At 41.8% G+C, this 20,551-nt stretch overlaps 1 protein-coding gene across 1 annotated transcript in view; it reads left to right on the top strand.

Moving 5' to 3' along the window:
- The window catches only part of LOC129706564 (receptor-type tyrosine-protein phosphatase R-like), a 187,987-nt gene that overhangs the window by 148,734 nt on the left and 18,702 nt on the right, over positions 1 to 20,551 (top strand). Inside the window, exons 11-12 of the mRNA XM_055650926.1 lie at positions 4,116 to 4,273; positions 5,626 to 5,739. Of these exons, the coding sequence (XP_055506901.1) occupies positions 4,116 to 4,273; positions 5,626 to 5,739 (272 nt within the window). The remainder of the gene's footprint in view (positions 1 to 4,115; positions 4,274 to 5,625; positions 5,740 to 20,551) is intronic.

Below are 20,551 nucleotides of genomic sequence, written 5' to 3'. Positions count from 1 at the left end.
AATTGCGTTATTGTGATTGTGCTGCCAGTATCATCCAGGATTATTTAAGTCAGACTCCATTCACTGTACATCACCATGTCTTTGGTCATGTGTTTAGAGAGGCATAGTGACTGACCAAGGGCAGTAAACGCATCCAGGCTCGTCCCTTGATTCACTGACTGTCAGAGTAGCAGCCAGGTGTGTTCTCCACCATCCTTCCTGGTTGGTTGCTCTAAAATTTTAGAATCGTTTAAGTTTTAAAATATCTAATGATTACAGTAAATTTAGTTTACACAATGTTAATTTTTTGTCCTCTTTACCAAAATTTATGTCCTCTGATACAATGCCTGGATTTGTTTAATTTGTTGAATTAAAATCACAGAAATTATTGAATTTCTGTGATTTTATTTTCATCAAACTTGAGAACATTGCTTTCTTCTTTGCGTTCACCAACGCATCTTTCTCAATGACGATAACTAGAATTGGTGGGTAACTTCTATTCCAGTCACTATACAGCACACGTTGTACTTCTGTAATGTGGAGTGCAACATTGATAATTTTTAAATTTCATTTGCTGTTTCAGAGATGACAAACCTTAAGAGTCACTGTGTAAATCATCCAACACCACTGTATCACAACAAAAGCTTTTCATTCTACCTCAATACACCTGCCAATAATAGTAAACTAAACTAAAGTGTCTAGATGAACACTTGAATCACTTGGGCATAGAATGCAATGGGCCAAGTACCTGGAGATGGGATTAATAGAGAAGGCTGCCCGCTGGTCAGCATGGATGAGTTGGGCCAATTGGCCTGTTTCAATGTTGCATGATTTAATGACTATAAGTTGTGAAATTGTCACAGCAAGAAAGAAGGCCATTTGGCACATCTATCCATTGCTGGCATTCCCTGAGAATAGCGTGCTCCGTCTCAGTCCCCAACCCTCTCCCTGTAACACTGCACAGTTTTTAGTCCCACTCTTAGTTATCTATCTAGTTCTCTTCTGAAAGCAGGAAATAGATTGAAACTGCTTCCACCGACCATTCAGCCAGTGAATTTCAGGTCATGTTTCATTGCTGTGTGAAGGTGTTTTTCCACATGTTCCTGCCTCTTTTCCCTTGATTTTCTTTCTTCTGATTCTTAACACATCCATCAATTTGAAACAAATCTCTTTATTCACGGTGTCTAGGTCTGTAGTTACCCATTCAGTCTTCTCGACTCAATGGAGAATAATCCCACTTTCTGCAGTTTTTTTTAAACCAAACATTTGCTTTATTCGTATCATATCAACATCGAGTTGGCTGAGGAGGGCACATATAGACCCCGACCTCGGGTGGACTATGAGGGGGAAAACTGGATATTTTTAGTGCCTTCCCTCACAGTGAATTCTGCTGTGGGGGGACGTTTCATGTTGATTTCTATAGTGTACTGTTCTGTGTCTTTTTTTCTTTTTCTCTTTTTTGTTTTGTATGGATTTATTGACATTTGATCTGTTCAATTAATTTAATCAATCTCTGTAAAGCACTTTGGTTCAAATACTGGTTTTGTTGAAAAGTGCTATATAAATAAACATTATTATTATTATTATTTGCAAATATGTTATATTGGTACAGTCCTACATCGCCATTGATAGTATGTCAGAGTAGTCCATTTACGACACGGTTCGTATCATATCAGCATGACAATTTTTCATTAAAGTTATTCCCATGACCAAACAATCTGATTGACATGTATAGAGGGTCTTTATTGTACAATAATAGAAGATGTTCCCTTTCCTCATAGACCTATGCAGCCTCATAGACCTATGCAGCAGCTGACAGGCTTCTGAGTATTCTTCAGCACATGCTCCTGGAGGTAACATAGAATATAGAACAATATAGCACAGGAACAGGCCACTCGGCCCACTATGTTCATGCCAAGCATGATGCCAAGTTAAACCAACCTCCTGTACGAGCACATGATCCATTTCCCCTCATTCGCTGTATATCCATGTGCCTATCTAAATGCCTCTTAAATGCCAATATCTGCCACAACTGGCAATGGATTCCAGGCACCCACTTTGAGTGAAAAAACATGTCCTTTAAAATTTTCCAGTCTCAACCAAAGCTATTTCTTCTAGTCCTTGACATTTCCATCCTGGGAAAAGGTCTACCCTATCTATGCCTCTCATAATTGTATATACTTCTATTAGGACTCCCCTCAAGCTCTGGCATTCTATAGAATATAATCTAAGTCTACCCAACCTCTCCTTAGAGGCAAAACCCTCTAATGCGGGCAGCATTCGCGTACACCTCTTCTCCACTCTTTCCAAAGCCTTCATTCACCCTTCCTGTAATAAGGCAACAAGAACTGCTTGCAATACTCCCAATGTGGCCGAACCAAAGTCTTATAAAGCTGCAACATGATTTCCTGACCCTAATACTCAATGCCCCGACTAATGAAGACAGGTACACCCTACACCTTCTTTATCACTCTAGCTACTTATGAAGAATAATGGCCTGAAGAAGGGTCTCGACCCGAAACATCACCTATTCCTTCTCTCCAAAAATGCTGCAAGTCCCTCGGAGTTACTCCAGCATTTTATGTCTAGCTACTTATGATGCCACTTTCAGGGAACTATGGTCTTGGACCCCCAGATCCCTCTATACATCAGTGCCATTAAGGGTCGTGCCATTACCTGCATTGCCTCCCTTTACATTCAACATTTTAAGGGCGGCACAGTGTCGCAGCAGTAGAGTTGCTGCCTTAGAGCACCAGAGATCTTGACTATACGTGCTGTCCACAACAGAGTTGGTACTTTCCCCCCGTGACCCCGTAAAAATTGTTGCTGTTGTTGGCTAGTGCTAGTGTATGGGGATGCCAGTTAGCACAACTCGGTGGGCTGAAGGGCCTGTTTCCATGCTGTATCTCTAAAAGTAAAAGACATCCCAAACTGCAACATCTCACACTTGCTCGGATTAAACTTCATTTCTCTGCCCATTCTGGTATCTGATCTAAATCCTGTGGTATACTTTGACAGTCTTCCTCACTGACCACAACTACACATATCTGCAAACCTATGAACCAACCTTGGTTTGCCCGTTGGCACCAGTTTGTCTCAGGAAGAGCAGCAGATTTTTGGCAGGTGCATTTGCGTCCTTCACCAAGATGATAATCTCTGGCAGAAGTTGCCGTTTATCTCAGTGTACTTCCCTGGGAACAGCCTGCAAAGCACAGGCGATTGGAAATCTTCCCTTCATCCAAATAATAATACCCCTTATCTATATGTTCTTTTACTATTATCTCTTCCGCACCCTAGTCGGGGCCTTCACATCCTTTCTGTGGTGCGGTGACCAGAATTGGACACAATACATAATCAGAGTGAATACAGTGATTTGGAAAAGTTAACAAATATAACATCTTTGCTGTTGTATTTGAGAGCTACCCATATGCTTTCTCACTTTCTTGGTCAACCTCTGCATCAAGAAAAAGAAATCAGGCCAATTCTTAAGAGTCAAGAGTGCTTTATTGTCATATTTCCCAGACAGAAAAATGAAATTCTTACCTAGAGCAGCATAACAGAACATGTAAACTTAGTACTCTGTAAACGATATAATAAAGGTATATAATATGTATGTATATATATGTATGTATATATATGTATGTATATATATATGTATATGTATATATATATATGTGTGTGTGTATATATATATATATGTGTGTGTGTGTGTATATATATATATATATATATATATATATTTGTACACATAAAAACAAGCAATAATAATGCCCTGATATTAAACTAATTGGTGAATCTCTGGAATTCTCTGCCACAGAAGGTAGTTGAGGCCAGTTCATTGGCTATATTTAAGAGGGAGTTTAAGATGTGGCCCTTGTGGCTAAAGGGGTCAGGGGGTATGGAGAGAAGGCAGGTACAGGATACTGAGTTGGATGATCAGCCATGATCATATTGAATGGCAGTGCAGGCTCGAAGGGCCGAATGGCCTACTCCTGCACCCAGTTTCTATGTTTCTATGAATGAGGAAGGTATAGCTTCAAACGTTTGTGATAGCTTGGGTTGAAGATGTGATGAATTCATCGGAAATGTTTACTTTAAAAAATGGTAGTTAAGGTGTCCCTCTCTTCTCTCATCAGCATGAAGGCAGATTTCAAAACATAAAGCACTTCTGGTACAAATCCTGGCCTGACCACAAGACGCCCAACAGTGCTCAGCCGCTGCTGCAGCTCATGCTGAAGGTGGAGGAGAGCAGACAGAATTCACCTGGCCGAGGACCCATAGCGGTGCACTGCAGGTAAAGTCTGCCATCATCATTCCCTTCACTTGCTCCGCAGTGAACATTTCTTTATTGTTTCTCAAATAAATTATTCAATGCATCCATTCTACAGTCATTGTAATTGTGGTAAAATATGAAAATAAAGCAAAGTTTGTATATAACAAAAATAAAACTCTAATGGACCATAGTAATTAAGTACAAGTGTTGTAAGTTATTTCACAGCACCAAAGACCCAGGTTTGATCCCTTTCGTTGCTGTCCATGCGGAGTTTGCACATTCTCCTTGTAACCTTGATGGTTTCCTCCAGGTGCTCTGGTTTCTCCTACATCCCAATGATTTATGGGTTTGAGGGATAATTATCCTCTGTAAATTGCCCCTATTGTGTGAATGTGAAAGTGGGATAACATAGTACTGGTGTGAATGGGTGCTTAGTTTAGCTTGGGGATACTGCACAGAAACAGCCCCTTCGGCCGACCAGCGATTCCTGTCCTAACACACTATGGGCAATTTACAATTTTTACCAATGTGTACATCTTTGGAATGTAGGAGTAAAGCGAAGCACCTGGATAAAATCCACGAGGTCATGGGAGAACGTACAAACTCCGTACAGACAACCCCCTTTGTCAGGATCGAACCCAGGTCTCTGGCGCTGTAAAGTAGCAACTCCACCCCTGCGCCGCTGTGCCATTCCTGGTGATCGAAGGTCGGCGTGGACTCAGTGGGCCAAAGGGCCTGTTTCCATGTTGTATCTTTAAACTAACCTAAATTTAAAACATTATATGACCAATATTAAAGATGCATACAGATTGTTGCTCATTAATTACGTTTCAATTAGATTCTTTCCGGTGGGTAACACTGAGTAAAGTGCGCACCCACACTCTGGGATTTTGTGAATGAGCCATGACATTGGTATGAGTGGAAGCAGTATTTTTAGAATACCTCATCCCCTGAGAGTCTGGTTCTTGAAGTCTTATTAATGAATCAGCTGTTGGATTACTGCTTCATTCCCCACAGGGTTACTGGCTATGAATGTTCACATACAGGGCTGGGAACGAGCAGATTCATTTAGTTATTTAATTAAATTAGCCCTTACCTAGGGTCCTCTCAAATTCCTCAATCTTCCAGGAAATATCCAAACCGTGTGTACCTGTTAAAGTCGGCCCAGTCTTTTGTTCCGTGCATTGTTCAGATATCCAATGACAATATCATAATGAAGGATGAAATAGTTTGCCTGTTTTTGAATGCCAGGAGAATACGCACAGGGACCTCAGACATGAAAGTGATTCAATGTAAAATCAGGAGTAGATAATGCTTGCCATTTTAAGTAAAGTGGCGACTGATCGGGCATGGTTTATTTGCCTTCCTTTCAGTGCTGGGATAGGAAGGACTGGCTGCTTTATTGCCTTCACCATTGGATGCCATCAGCTCAGAAATGAAGGAGTGGTCGATATCCTGAGCATTGTTTGCCAGCTGCGAGTGGACAGGTAGGCCCGGACTTGCTCAAAAGTTAATAACAAAGTGATTGAGAAACGATTATGATCACCAGATGGTAATTGTTGAGAAACACTGTTCATTGATTCATAATGACCGACAACAGTTTGCTGATTTAGGAGAGTGTCGATGTTGGAATCTTGAGCAAAACACAGAGTGCTGGAGGAACTCAGCAGGTCAGGCTGCATCTGTGGAGGAAATGGATAAACGATCTTTCATGTTGGGGCCCTATTTCAGTCTGAAATACCACTGCCTTACCAGTGTTTCTCCAGCACTTTGTCATAAGGCCATAAGAGATAGGAGTAGAATTAAGCCATTCGGCCCATCAAGTCTACTACTCCATCCAATCATGGCTGATCTATCTCTCCATCCTAACCCCATTCTCCTGCCTTCTCCTCATAATACCTGACACACTTTTAATGTTTTTGTGTTTAATATCAAATATTGGACTTTATTAATCCTTATACTATTCTGATCATGACTTCACTGTTAATTATTCCATGTGTGAATTTGTTCTCATAAATGTGCCTTTTCTCTTAGTTTCCAACCAGTGCCTCTTTGGCCTGTTGATGCAATATAAAGTAGATTTCTCAATTAACTTTTTCCAACTTGTTAACCATTATCTATGGTTCGATAATAACCATAGACACAAGCAGAGGGAGGATCGGCATAAAAAATGCAGATCAAAACTGAATTGCAAGTAGGTCTGTGATCAGTCTATATCACCTGATTTTCTCATTGGCTTCATTGAACGGCAATTCTTTACCCAACAGGAAGACCGAGAAGAATATTTTATCTAAGTCTCCTTGGCGCATGAATACTGAGCTAAGGAGCCTGAGTTGAAATCGGCTAGTGTGGTAAAATACTTATTCTTGCTCATATCAAACCAGAATGTTGTTTCCAAAGCCCTGCTTTGTTTCCATTAGTCAATTTTCCTGAGTATTTATCAAGTCAAGTCATTGAGTTTATTGTCATACGCACGTGTGCGATGAGGTACAGGACACGTGAACATCTTGATTGCAGACAGATGACAAAAACCCGTGAATTATATAAAAATTACATGTAACATCTGTAATATAGTACAATAAAAATCTCTGCAAATAACAAGACATTAGTGCAAAATGCAATCGCAAAAACACGCCCATGGTATTATAGCGTTCTGTTGCTTAAGTAGGATTAGGGTTGTGCAGGTCTATTCAAGACCTGATGATTGTAGGAAAGTAGCTGTTTCTGAACCTGGTGGTGTGGGACTTCAGGCTACACTACCTTCTGTTTGACAATAGCAATGAGAAGAAGACAAAGCCAGGATCGTTTATGGTAGATGCAGCCTTCTTGAGGCAGCACCTCATGTAGATGCGTTTGATGGTGGGGAGGGTTGAACCTGTGATGAACCAGGCTGAGTTGTCTACCCTTTGCCGGCTTTTGTCTTCCCATACATTAGAATTGCAGACAGGCGATCAGGCTATGATACAACCAGTCAGGATACTTCCGACAGTGCAACTGTAGATGTTACAGTATTCATTGACATGTTGAATCTCTTTATATTTCTGGGAACATAAAGGCTCAGGAACCCCTTCTTTGTGATTACATTGATCGTGACATGCTGGCCCAAGACAAGTCACCTGAGATATTAACACCAGTAATTTGAAGTTGTTTGCTCTCTATCTGCAGACCCACCAATATAAACTGGCACATGGTCTCCTGACTTACCCCATCTGAAGTCAATGATTAGTAGTCTGGTTTTGTTGACATTGAGTGAGAGATGCTTACAGCAGCACCACTCAAATAGGTGTTGTGTACGCTGACTTATCGCTGTGCTGATTTATTTCCTGAGACATGTGTAATTGGGGATAAAACAAATACCTGAGAAATAAAAACCCTTGAAACGTAATCAATCAGGTTCCTTAATCATTTATGCTGCTTTCTGTTGGAACCCTGCTCAGTATAATGGTTCTGATCCTGAGGGTGGTGCGTGTATGGAATGAGCTTCCAGAGGAGGTAGTTCAGGCAGGCACAATAACATAATTTCAAAGACATTTGGACAGGTTACATGGATCAGAAAGGCTTGGAGATACTTGAGTTAAAGGCGGCCAAATGGGACCAGCATTGATGGGAACTAGGTCAGCATGGACTAGTTTGGTTTTGTTTCGAAATACAGTGCAGAAACAGGTCCTTCGGCACACCGAGTCAACCAGCAATCCCCGTACACTAGCACTATCCATCATACTGGGGACAATTCACAGTTTTTACCGAAGCCAATTAACCTACAAGCCTGTACGTTTTTGGACAGTGGGAGGAAACTGGAGCTCCCGGAGAAAACCCATACAGTCACATGGATAACGTGCAAACGCCGTACAGGCAGCACCCGTAGTCTGGATCGTACCCGGATCTCTGGCACTGTAAGGCAGCAACTCTACCACTGCACCACTGTGCCGCACATGGAGCCAACACCATATTCCATCTCAATATAATGGCACTAGCTGAGGCAAAGCACCTGTTTCTACTCTGTATGTCTCCATGACTCGATGACTAGGAAGGGAATATGAGGTTGTGAGGTTGACAGAAAATTTGCTTCTATATAAACATTAGCAATACAAAAATCCCAAGGCTTGCAGTTAAATAGTTCAGAACCTTTAAATATCCCAAACCTCCTTACAGGGAGTGAAATACTTTAAAAGCCAAGACAGTATGGTGTCACAGGAAGCACAGCCGACAATCTGTGCCGACAATCACACATAAACACCAGTGTGACCATGACGAGCTAGCTGATTTTCCAAACTTAATTGAAGGATAAAAATGGTTAGCTATCTGAGAACCGCACCGTTCTTCTTGGGGTATTGCATATGAACTTGTTTACCTGATAGAATAAAGAGCCCTCAGTTTAATATTTCTATTGAAAGATGGGGTAGCCAGCTCCTTCAGTACTGCTTCAGTACTGCACTACACTTCAATGGACTCTATCATACAAAAATGGCACTGGAAACATGGCAACCCTTGCAGACTGCCTCAGTGTAATCTACTATTCCTACACTCTTGCACATACAGTAAGTAAGACTGTGCCTATGTATAGTTTTTACTGAACTGTAAGCAAAAAAAATGAATGTGACTGTATCTAGACACATGCAACATTAAAGTACCATTGAACCTTGAACCTTGCTTGTTAAGCTCATGCTTCTCACTGGCTTTGGAACCCACAACTCCCAGTGTGAATGCTATCAGCTTAGCCAACACTGATAAAGATGCACATATCTTTAGGTCCAATTTTGGCCATGCAGAGAATTGCACCCTCCAATATGCTCCCAACTTGCAAAGTAATTACAGTGCAACACATATGGATGGGCACGACCATCGGGCCAAAGCACATTGACTGGTGGAACAGCCAAGCTGTGCCCCCAATTGGGCATGGACTTCGATGCACACTCAACCTAGAGCGGAGGTCCAAGACAAGTTGAATGTCAAATCCTGGTGCGTCTTGCTTCCCTGTTTCTGCTGGACTCAACCCACTGGAGCAGCAGCGATGCTCTGAGGAGAGAGGCCCCACACACCTTGAATAGAGCCCCTCAGATTTGCACCATGGACGAACATGGTAATTAACGCATCCCCATTCATTTGAACGGCATCTGAAAGCCTATACATGAAGGCACATGCATGTCAATGATTCACTTAGTTATTTGTAATTACATTTATTTGTTTTAGACTTTTAATTTTATTTTTCAAATGTTTACATTTTTTATTATTAAAATATGTTTTAATTGTTGTGGAGCAGTTGAAAGACATTCTGGAGGCTGGACTCCAGGATATGTAGCTTGAAGCCCACTCACTTGGAGCCACTCAGTCTTATGAGAGGGTTCTGTGGTGTAGGTTGGTTTGCCTGGTCCTACACGCCTGGGAAATCCAGGTTGTGATTCCAGGCACAACCAGTTCGACTTGATCACTTTGTGCATTTATCTCAAAGATGCATTTTTTCCACATGCGCACATAAAGCAGTGTTTAAAATTGTAAATCATCATATTTATATTCAACATCTTCGAAATCCACCTATGTTGGTATCATATTTGCGTTTTTTTTAGTTTGGTTTTAGTTTTTAGTTTTAGTTTCAGATATACAGCGTGGAAACAGGTCCCTTCGGCCCACCGAGCCCATGCCGACCAGCAATCACCCACACACTGGTTCTATCCTACACAGTAGGGACAGTTTACAGAGGCCAGTCAACCTACAAATCTGCACATCTTTGGAATGTGGGAGGAAACTGGAGCAGCTGGAGGAAACCCACACGGTCACAGGGAGAACATACAAACTCCATAGAGACAGCATCCCTGGTCAGGATCGAATTTTGCCACCCAAATAGCTCTGAAGATTTATCTTTTATTAATTGAAAATTGTTTTTGGTGGACTCTGAACAATTCTCTTCTTGTTCCCTTCCTCTCACGCTTCAAAGGCGAGCAATTTTGTTCCTCAGACCCCGAAACTAAAACAAAACACAGTGAAAAAAAAATACAGCAATATAAAGCACTTCTGATCAGGAATTTAAGGAGAGCTGTATGCGTGACATGATCAGTGTAAAGTTGGCTGAACGACTGACAAATGTTTGCTTTGTTATTGGGCAGCTGTGTCACCAGGATAAACGTTCTGCCAATTTACGTCAGTAGCATTGTTACCTAAAATAATTAATCCCCAGAGAAGTGGATGTGTTTAAATCATGGCATTAGTGAGCATGGTTATTAATGCTAATAGAATAATTGGACTGGTGATTGGGAAGTACCCAGAGGCCGTAGTTATGTTTTAAACTATAGTGGGAGAATGTCAAGTCCAACAGATATATTAGATTATGGAAAAGATATTTCACAATTTGGAATACAAAGTACTTGAGTATTCAAGCAATGTGTCAAATTAATACAATGTTTTTATAATGTTGATAACATCACAAGGATAAATACCATTTAAACAGCTGGAGTCAGATTCAACGACCTGTCACTACACCAGACATATTTACTATCTGAGGTTGCATTTTAGCAACTTATTTTTGATTTCAGTCTGATTACTGTAGGTTTTAATTTATGGAATTCCTTCTCTTTGTTATTTCATAAATTCAAGTTTCCTGAACGTTTCTGCTTTTCATTCTGTTCTTTAAGTTTTGATTCATCTCATAGATTGCTCTATTTGTTCTGCTTTTCTTGACTGCTGGTGAAATGAAGGACCCCATCCATAATTCTCCTCCTCTCTCCCACTTGAAGTCCTCTCTCCCTACTCCCCCTCTGAGATTCCTGCTGCTCACCTGCTCTACGACAATGCTGTCAAACCCGCCTCCCCTCACCAATATCCACCTATAACTCATCAGGCTTTGTTTGCCCCTTATCCTTTCCAGCTTTCCAGCTCTCCCCCCTCCCCCCCCCCCACCCCCAGCCACTAGCACAATCAGTATGAAGAAGGGTCCTGACCTGAAACATCACCTATACAAGTTCTCCAGAGTTGCTGCCTGATCTGCTTCTTTGTCTTTTTGTCTAAGATCTTTGTCAAAGATCCAATACTTGATTTCCTTTCATCCTTCCTCCTTCGGTGATGACACGTGCCCTGTAATTTGTTTTGGTGGCATCCACCTTCATATTATCAGAATATTAATAGTGCAGATTGCCATTACAATAAGAGGATTTTAAATATTCACCGGACCACACATAATGGCAGAGTATTGATACAACTGCTGCTGTCCTTCTTCCGGTGCGCCGTGGAAAGTATCCTCTCCTATGGCATCCTGGTGTGGTTTGCTAGCTGCACTGTGGCTGAGAGGAGGGCGCAGCAGAGAGTTATAAAAACTGCACAGAGCATTACAAATGCTCAACTGCCCTCCCTGGATGACATATACAGGGCCCGATGCTTGCGCTGGGCCACAAACATCAAGCAGGACACATCCCACCCTGCCAACCACCTTTTCACTCTGCTACCCTCTGGGAGACGATACAGGTCTCTGAAGGCTCGCACCGGTAGACTAAAAAATAGTTTCTACCCATGTGCGATAAAAGAACTTAACTCTAACAGAGAACACAGGGGGAAGCACAATATAATTTGGGGTGCAAGATAATGCGCAATATTCTTTTCAAATGCTTTTAACATCTATTTATTATTTTCTTACTGATTTGTGTATATGTGAGTCAATGGCTGTTGTGTTTTGTTCTTTTAAAACATTTTTATCCTGTGTCTTTTATGTACACACCGAAGGAGTTGCAATGGAATTTTGTTGTACGGATGTTTGTGCAATGGCAATAAACATATTCTATTCTATTCTATTCTATTATATTCTTTTGAGCATATAACACATGGGTTCAGATTTCACTATCATGCATCTACCACTTGCCAACAACTGGCTTCACCTCTTGAACTGACCAGGTTGATCTTGCCATCCTGGAACATCCTGGCCCAAACATCCTGGACTCCATCAATAGGCCTTACACCATGCCAGGACCTCCGATGGTACACTGAAAATACATTGTCCAAATCTCCTAAAATCATTTGATAGCCCATGAAGCCCTCATCTCATGTTTGTCAGTTGTCAATGCAGTCGGGATTTTAAATGTTTCTGAATATCAGGACAATTTTAGTTTAGTTTAGTTTGGAGATACAGTGTTGAAACAGGCACTTTGGCCCAGCGAGTCCGCGCCAACCAATGATGACCCATACCCAAGTTCTATCCTACACACTGGGGCCAATTTACAGATGATAATTAAGAAGATAATGATTAAGAAGATAATAATTAAGAAGATAATGGGCCTGATCTCAGACAACGATGAGAAGGCCTACCGGGAGGAGGTGGCTGGTCTAGCACTGGTGCCAGGATAACAGCCCCCTTTTGAACATCAAAAAAACGAAGGAGCTGATCATGGACTTTAGGAGGGCACATCATCCGAGGACGTACACTCCATTGAGGATAAATGGGGATCCTGTGGATAGGGTGAACTGTTTTAAATATCTGGGAGTCCACATCTCCGAGGATATGACATGGGCATCACACGCCTCAGCACTCGTGAGTAAGGCAAGGCAGCGCCTTTACCACCTCAGGCAATTGAGGAAATTCAGAGTGTCTCCGAGGATCTTCCAGTGCTTCTACGCAGCGGCGGTGGAAAGCATCTTGTCCGGGAACATTACCATCTGGTTTGGGAATTGCTCTGCCAAGGACAAGAAGGCTTTGCAGAGAGTAGTGCGTTTGGCCGAACGCACTATGGGAACTTCACTTGCCCCCCTGCAGGAACTATACATCAGGAGGTGCAACTCCAGAGCCAACAATATCATGAGAGACCCCTTCCACCCCTGCAACGGACTGTTCCAGCTGCTACGGTCAGGCAAACGCCTCCATTGCCATGCGGTGAGAACGGAGAGGTTGAGAAGGAGTTTCTTCCCAGAGGCCATTCGGACTGTAAACACCTATCTCACCAGGGACTAACTCTACTGAACGTTTTTCCTTCCATTATTTATTATGTAAAATAATATGTGTGTTATGATTGTGTTTATAGTTTGTTTGGTTGTTTGCCTTTTGCACAAAAGTCCGTGAGCATTGCCACTTTCATTTCACTGCACATCTCGTATGTGTATGTGACAAATACACTTGACTTGACTTGACATACAGACCAACATAACTTTGGAATGTGGGAGGAATCTGGGGACCCAGAGAAAGTCCATGTGGTCACAGGAAAAACGTACAAACTCCGTACAGGCAGCACCTTTAGTCAGGATCGTACCTGGGTCTCTGGTGCTGTAAGGAAGCAACTCCACCAAAGTCTAAACCTAAAAATGAAATAATACTGTGTTGAGTAGGTTTGAGACTTCTGCAGTTGACCATGGCTTGATGGAGTCATGGAGTTGCTAGCAAAAGCCTGGAAAATCTGGGCCGTATGTTTGTATAACAATAATCATTAAGGTTATACAATATAACTCTAAAGTCTACATATGCTTTGGTGTGAAGTAGATACATGGCGCCGTGCCAGAAACAAGTGGCAAGGGAACATCTATTCTTATCTACTATTAAGTTCAGCTGAGCTTTTTCTTATTATCGAGTCCACACACAAGATTAGAAGTTGTTCAGCCAGAGCTGAACACACTTCTCGGCATCTGCACAATGGTGTATGTTTTGTGCTTCTTGTGCTTCTTGTGCGTGGTGGAAAGATTGGTGGAAACAGGGCCGCGATGTGAACGCTCTTCCCTTGACCCCAGTTCAGCTGGTGAATGCCTGCCAATGACCAAATTATTACCTTCCTTTCTGGTCGATGTTTCCTCATAAACTCTAATTAATTTGTCAGGCGTGATTCCCCCTCCATGTGTCTGATTGATTAGAATATTATTTATCAAATATGTTGCTATTACTTTCTCAAAAATTGATCCTAACATTTGCCCAGCAATAGATGTTAGGCTGATTGGCTTAGAGCTACCTGATTTTTGCTCTATTTTTAAGATGGTGCAGTTTAGTTTTGTTTATCGTCATGTGTACCGAGGTACATGGAAAAACGTTTGCTACGTGCTAATCAACCATGGGAAAGACAATACATGATTACAATCGAGCTGTTTACAGTGTACAGATACATGATAAGAGAATAACGCTAAGTGCAGTATAAAGCCAGTAGAGTCTGATCAAAGATAGTCTGAGGTTGATTGTAGTTGTGGTTGCATTTGGATAGTTCATTACAGCTGGGGAAAAAAGTCCCTGAATGTGGAGGTGGGCGTTTTCACATTTCTATACCTTTTGCTTGATGGGAGAGGGGAGAGGGGAGAAGAGGGTGGCCAGAGTGTGACTTGTCTTTGATTATGCTGCTGGCCTTGCACTCCCCTGCAATAGAAGGGAGGTTGGTTTGTGTGATGGTCTGCGCTGTCTTGGATGGAGCTGTCCCAAACCAAGCTGTGATGAGATAGGGATGTGACATTGGAAGTTTTCTAATTCCTGCGCATTTCTCCAGAAATTGAGAATTTTTGGAAGATCCTTAGGACATAGTTATATTTAGTAATTCGCTAACTGGCATAGCCATTTAGTTTAAAGCTAGCTGGGGCAGGGGTTTTTAATCACATTAGTTTGCCCAATACCAATACTCTAGTATCCCTCATACATTCCCTCTGCACTCCTATCTTCCCTCCAAGGAACCTTAACTGAACCCCCAACCTCCTCCCCGTCTGTCCTCCTCAAACTCTTTGTACCGCTACGCCCACACCTCAATGAGTTCTGAGCCTGTAGAGCTCTTCCATCACCTCCAACACCAGGCCTTTTTCATGGCAAGGGGTCCTCGCCTCCTAGTGATGAGCCCCTTCCTCTGTTTCCAACTCCTCTTGGACACCTCCTACTTGCCTTCTACCCTCTCTCCACCTTTTTACTTTCAACTGCTGGGGGAATATCAAGCACCTTGACTTCCCCGCTCCCCCTACCCACTCCAAATGTTCACCCCCTCTGAACGCGCAACCCTCCACTCACTCAGTGACAATCCCAACATTGTTATCAAACCCGCTGGCAAGGAAGGTGTTGTAGTAGTCTGGCAGGCTGACTCGAATGTGCCGAGACAAAGCACCAGCTCTTGGGCACCTCCTCATGCCTACCGCTTGACCGTGACCCCACACACATTCCCTAGCCCCGCACTGGTTTAGGCTGTTTGGGTAACAGAACACATTGAGGGCCTGCTCCAACCCACTCTGGACGGCCTTCTCACGATCACAGCTGGTAAATAGACAGGATAAATGTCAGGCAAATATGGGATTCGAGTTTTATGTTTGGCTCCCACAAATAATTGGATGCTAGGCAACACTCATTAAGCAGCTTTATGAGGGCAGGAGATGAAGAGTGGTCAATTAGACAAGTAACAGTTGCCTGTTAAACCATATCCTGGTATGTGTCCGCAGCTTCTGGAGAGGAAGGGAAGAATCTGGCAACAAAAATATAAAAATAACCATTCAAATAGGGAATGGTGTGAAATGAGGAATGTACTCCCGCCTTTTCTGATTATAAACAGCAGCTGCTTATGGTTAGCACAGCAACTGATTTGACGGTTGATATAAAGGTTAAATGCAAAATACTCTATATGTCATGTTTAAAGAAAAATAATATTAAACTGTCGTCCCTGCTGCTTCCTGCATCTGGGTTTTCCAAGCAATTCAATGCAGTTTTGGCAGAGATAACAAGCCAGCAGTGGCCATTCAACTGCCCACTGATCACCAGTCCCCACGTCCTACCTCGTCCATCGTCCCTTCTGGTTTCTCTTTCCAAACTGCTGCCCCCACAGTGAGTAGAAGTTTATTCCATTCTATGTTGAGGTCAAGAGATACATGAACCAAATGTCTAAAAGTGTCTCATCTATACAACCTTGTTAAACCGGAATATTGATTGCTAATTCTGTAAATATAGGAATTCAAACAATCTAGGTCGTGCTTGCAAAATAAAATATCTGTGCACTTAACATTGCTATAGGTGTGGAGATCGTCCATAGGTGTAAGTGAGCAGGTCAGGCAGCATCTCTGGGGGAAAATAGAGTCATAGGGTCTTACAGCATGGAAACAGGCCCTTTGGCCTAACTTGCCCACACTGGCCAACATGTCCCATCTACATTAGTCCCACCTGCCTGTGTTTGGCTCATATCCCTCTAAACCTGTTCTATCCATGGGTGGATAGGGTCCATGTCCAAACATGGATAGAAAATGTTTCAGGTAAAAACTCTCTTTCAGAATGATTGTGATTAAGGGGTTTTGAAGGGGAGTGGGGGGGGGGAGAAAGTTGGAAGAGATGAGGGGCAAGACAAAACCTTTCCATGTTTTCCAGAGATGCTACCTGACCTGCTGAGCATCTTGCGACTTTTTTCCGCACAAACATGCCTGGCCTTAAGTTGCTGCTGGCATTCCATCCCTCTTTGTTTCCGCACACCATTTCTGTCGAGCAGTTCAAAAGTACTTCATAAATTAACTTGCTCTAGGGTCTTTGTCATTGTTGCTAAATTAGTAAAGTCCAGCATTACCAGCAGTTGAAGGAAAAGCTACATGATAGCAGCAGCAGTAAGAGTTTCATCATGAGCTTCAGTCATGGTATTGGAAGTACTGATGTTCTTCTCCACATACTACCATTGCACATTTGCCTTTGACAAGTTTAAAACTTCATCCAAAGTTTAGTTTAGTTTAGAGATACAGCATTGAATAGGCCATTCAGCCCACCGAGTCCACACTCACCAGTGACCACACATACACTAGTTTTATCCTACACCCTAGGGACAATTTACAGAAGCCAATTAACCTACAAACCTACATGTCTTTGGAATGTGGGAGGAAACCGGAGCACTTGGAGTAAATCTATGAGGTCACGGGGAGAACATACAAATTCCGTACAGACAGCACCCGTAGTCAAGATTGAACCTGGATCTTTGACCTGTAGGCAGCAACTCTACTGCTGCGTCATTGAACCACCCTGCTGCTTTGAATTGCCGCGTTGAGGAAATTGAGCTATGATTGGTTTCATCTACTTTAATGTGTATGTGGGAGAAACATAGAAAACATAGAAAATAGGTGCAGGAGTAGGCCATGTGGCCCTTCGAGCCAGCACAGCCATTCAATATAATCATTGCTGATCATCCAAAATCACTACCCCATTCTGTTTTTTTCCCCCATATCCCTTGCTTCCCTTAGCCCCAAGAGCTAAATCTAACTCTGAGAGTGAGCATCCAGTGAATTGGCCTCTACTGACTTCTGTGGCAGAGAATTCCACAGATTCAGAACTCTCTGGGTGAAAAAGGCTTTCCTCATCTCAGTCCTAAATGGCCTACCCCTTATTCTTGAACTGTGACTGGTTCTGGACTCCCCCAACATCAGGAACATTTTTCCTGCATATACCCTGTCCAATTCTCTAAGAATGTTATACATTTCTATAAGATCCCCTCTCATCCTTTAAATTCCAGCGAATGCAAGCCCAGTCGACCCGCTCTTTCATCATACATGTCCCACCATCCCAGGAATTAACCTGGTGAGGAATGGTATGGATTTAGGACAATTTCTACCTTCACAAATAGGAGCATTGACTTATTTTGTCTTTCGTATTGCTCTGCAACAATTATGGTTAAATAAGTTAAAACGTCCGAAGTCTTTATGTTTCCCCACATTGTGAGTGGAGAGGTAAACAATGTATCAAAATCAGTATGTGGGAACTTATCGACCCCTCAAGCCTGTCCCACAATTTAATATGTTCATGACTGATCAGTCCCTGGTCTTAACGCCTCTTCTGTGCCAATTCCCCATTCTCTCAATTCTGTGATCTGTTTTCTATAAATATCTCCAATGATTCAGTCACTACAACCCTCTGGGATAGGGAATTCCAAAAATTCCCTTATAAAGGAATTGAAAGGGAAGATTAAGCAAATATTATTTCTGCATCTCCATGCTTGCACTAGCAAAAAAAAAAATGGTATTGATAATTAATTAAAATGTAAGTTTATTGGCTAAATAATATGTGTTACTTGTGCCTCTAGTTTTTACATTGTTAATCCTAATCATTCATTGAATAAATTCTATTTTCAATTTATTTTTTATCAAGTATTACTAATGTTTTCTTTTTCTATTTATATTCTCTACAAACTCTCTTGTGCAAAGTATGAAAGGATCTTTTTTTAAATGTATCACAATAAACTAAATTTGGGTTTAAATATTTTTAATTGTTTTTGATGGATTGAATGATACAGCACGGAAACAGACCCTTTGGCCTAATGTCCATGCCGACCTTCGAAAACGTTCACACTAATTCTATATTATCCCACATTTGCTTTCACTCCCTACACACTAGGGACATTTTACAGAGATTATGTAACCTCCAAACCTCTTTGGGATATAGGAGGTAACTGGAGCTCCTGGAAGTCACAGGGAGAACATGCAGACTCCTCACAGCATCCAAGATCAGGATTGAACCGGGGTCTCCGCTCAGTGGTACAATTAGTACCAGATGTGCCACTGCATTTTGAGCAAGAGAAGGATTACCGGAGAGTGGGAGGCTCTGCTGTAAGTTAGAAAAATTGAGGATGATAGTTTAGCGCATGCAAGAGCTGGTGAATAGTGCGTTCCTGGGACTGATGTGAGGAAATGCTGACCATTTGATGTGTAGGAAATGGAAGCAACATGTTAACAGGTCTGTGAAACATTGCCGAGGAGAAATGTTGGGTGACAAATTAATCAATAGCAGAGCGTTGCTTTGGGAAGTTAAACCATTGATGCTGTTGTAACAGATGAAGAGGAACAAGGAGAAATGAGTGGTATTTTAGGTGGCACATCTCACCTTACCTTTCTCAAGATCTTTTAGGTCTGGGGAGGTTCCCAAAATTACTGATGGCCTAATAGCACCTGAGCCAATGTTTGAGTATATATCTGTGTGTCTCTCTCCCTCTTTCAATTTATTTTATTGTTCAGTTTTTATCTCTCCCTGTCGTTCCCCTCCGCCCCCCCCCCCCCCCCCCCCCCCCCCCCCCTCCGCTGCGATTAAACATTAATATATTTGCTGTAAAGCACTTTGATAAATCCTAAAAGGATTTAGAATAAAAATGCAAGATCTTCTTTTGTTGACTCTAAGTAAGCAAGTTTGTACTTTTCCTAATCTGAATGAGGAGATATCTCAGTGATTTGGGTTTGGTAGTTAGCAGGAATTTACTGAGCTGTGTAAACAGACTGGACAAGTTTAATTTGAGCAGCTCAGAGGGCTCTAACAGTTAGTCCTTTACATTCTCCATCAATGACTAATTTGATCGAATACATTTTAACTCTATTTCATCAAAATTCGGAAGTATGTCACTATAAAACAATTCTGTAAATTTCCCATCAAAACGAGTGTTTGTGTTTATAAATAGATGAAACCGGATATTTATTTGCTTAGCCGATCCACTGCAGCTGTATTAGATAAACTTAAATGAGTTTATTTGCAGCATCAGAAGTTGAGGGGAAACCTGATGGAAGTATGCTAAATCATGAGAAGCATAGATGGGCTGGAGTGACAGAACCTTATCCCAGGGTGGACATGTCAAAGACTCAAAGGTATATCTAAAGTGAGAGGGACAAAATATAAAAGACATGTGTGGAACAGGTTTTTGATACAGGTGTGGGCCTGGAATATGCTGCCAGCTGTGACGATGAAAGCAGATATGATAGAAGCATTTAAGAGGCTTTTGGACAGGCGCATTAATATACAGGGTAGATGTGGGTCACATGCAGGCAGAAGAGATTAGTTTAATGGCATCATGTTCGGCATGGACATTGAGGGCCAATGGGCCTGTTGCTGTGCTACACTGTTCCATGTTCTGTGTACTCACAATTTATTTTTCTGCCATTGTATGTGCTTCGGCCATTAAATTCCTGCAGTTGGTCACTTCGTCAACTTTGTAGGATTTGGTAATAGTGAAAGAATAGGTGAAACTGTGAAGAGTGATTAATACAACTATTAACGTTGCTTAACGGGAAGAAATTAGAGTCAGCAAAGAGGGCCAGACTCCCAGTCATGGTTCTGGTTCATTGGAAGATATCTCCCACACCCAACCTATCTGGGAAAATTCAAGGGAAAGTTAAATACTTCATAGTTAGGAAAAATAGATTGAAGGTCATCAAAGTGCTCACATCATCTCAAACACTTCCCAGCACAGACTAATGAACAGTGTTTATATAATCTTATTGCTGATGTTCCATTCATTCCCTCGTTTGGAAATGATGAGGTGGGATGGTGTAATAAGGGTTAGGTTTGGGACATAAACTTTGAAAATGACACAAGGAAATTAAAATAAACTTTTTATTTCTAGATATTGATTTTCTTCTTAAAGAATATCTAGATTTTAG

Source organism: Leucoraja erinacea, chromosome 19 (assembly GCF_028641065.1).
Source record: "Leucoraja erinacea ecotype New England chromosome 19, Leri_hhj_1, whole genome shotgun sequence".
NCBI lineage: Eukaryota > Metazoa > Chordata > Chondrichthyes > Rajiformes > Rajidae > Leucoraja > Leucoraja erinaceus.
This window is presented reverse-complemented; position numbering and strand designations above follow the sequence as displayed.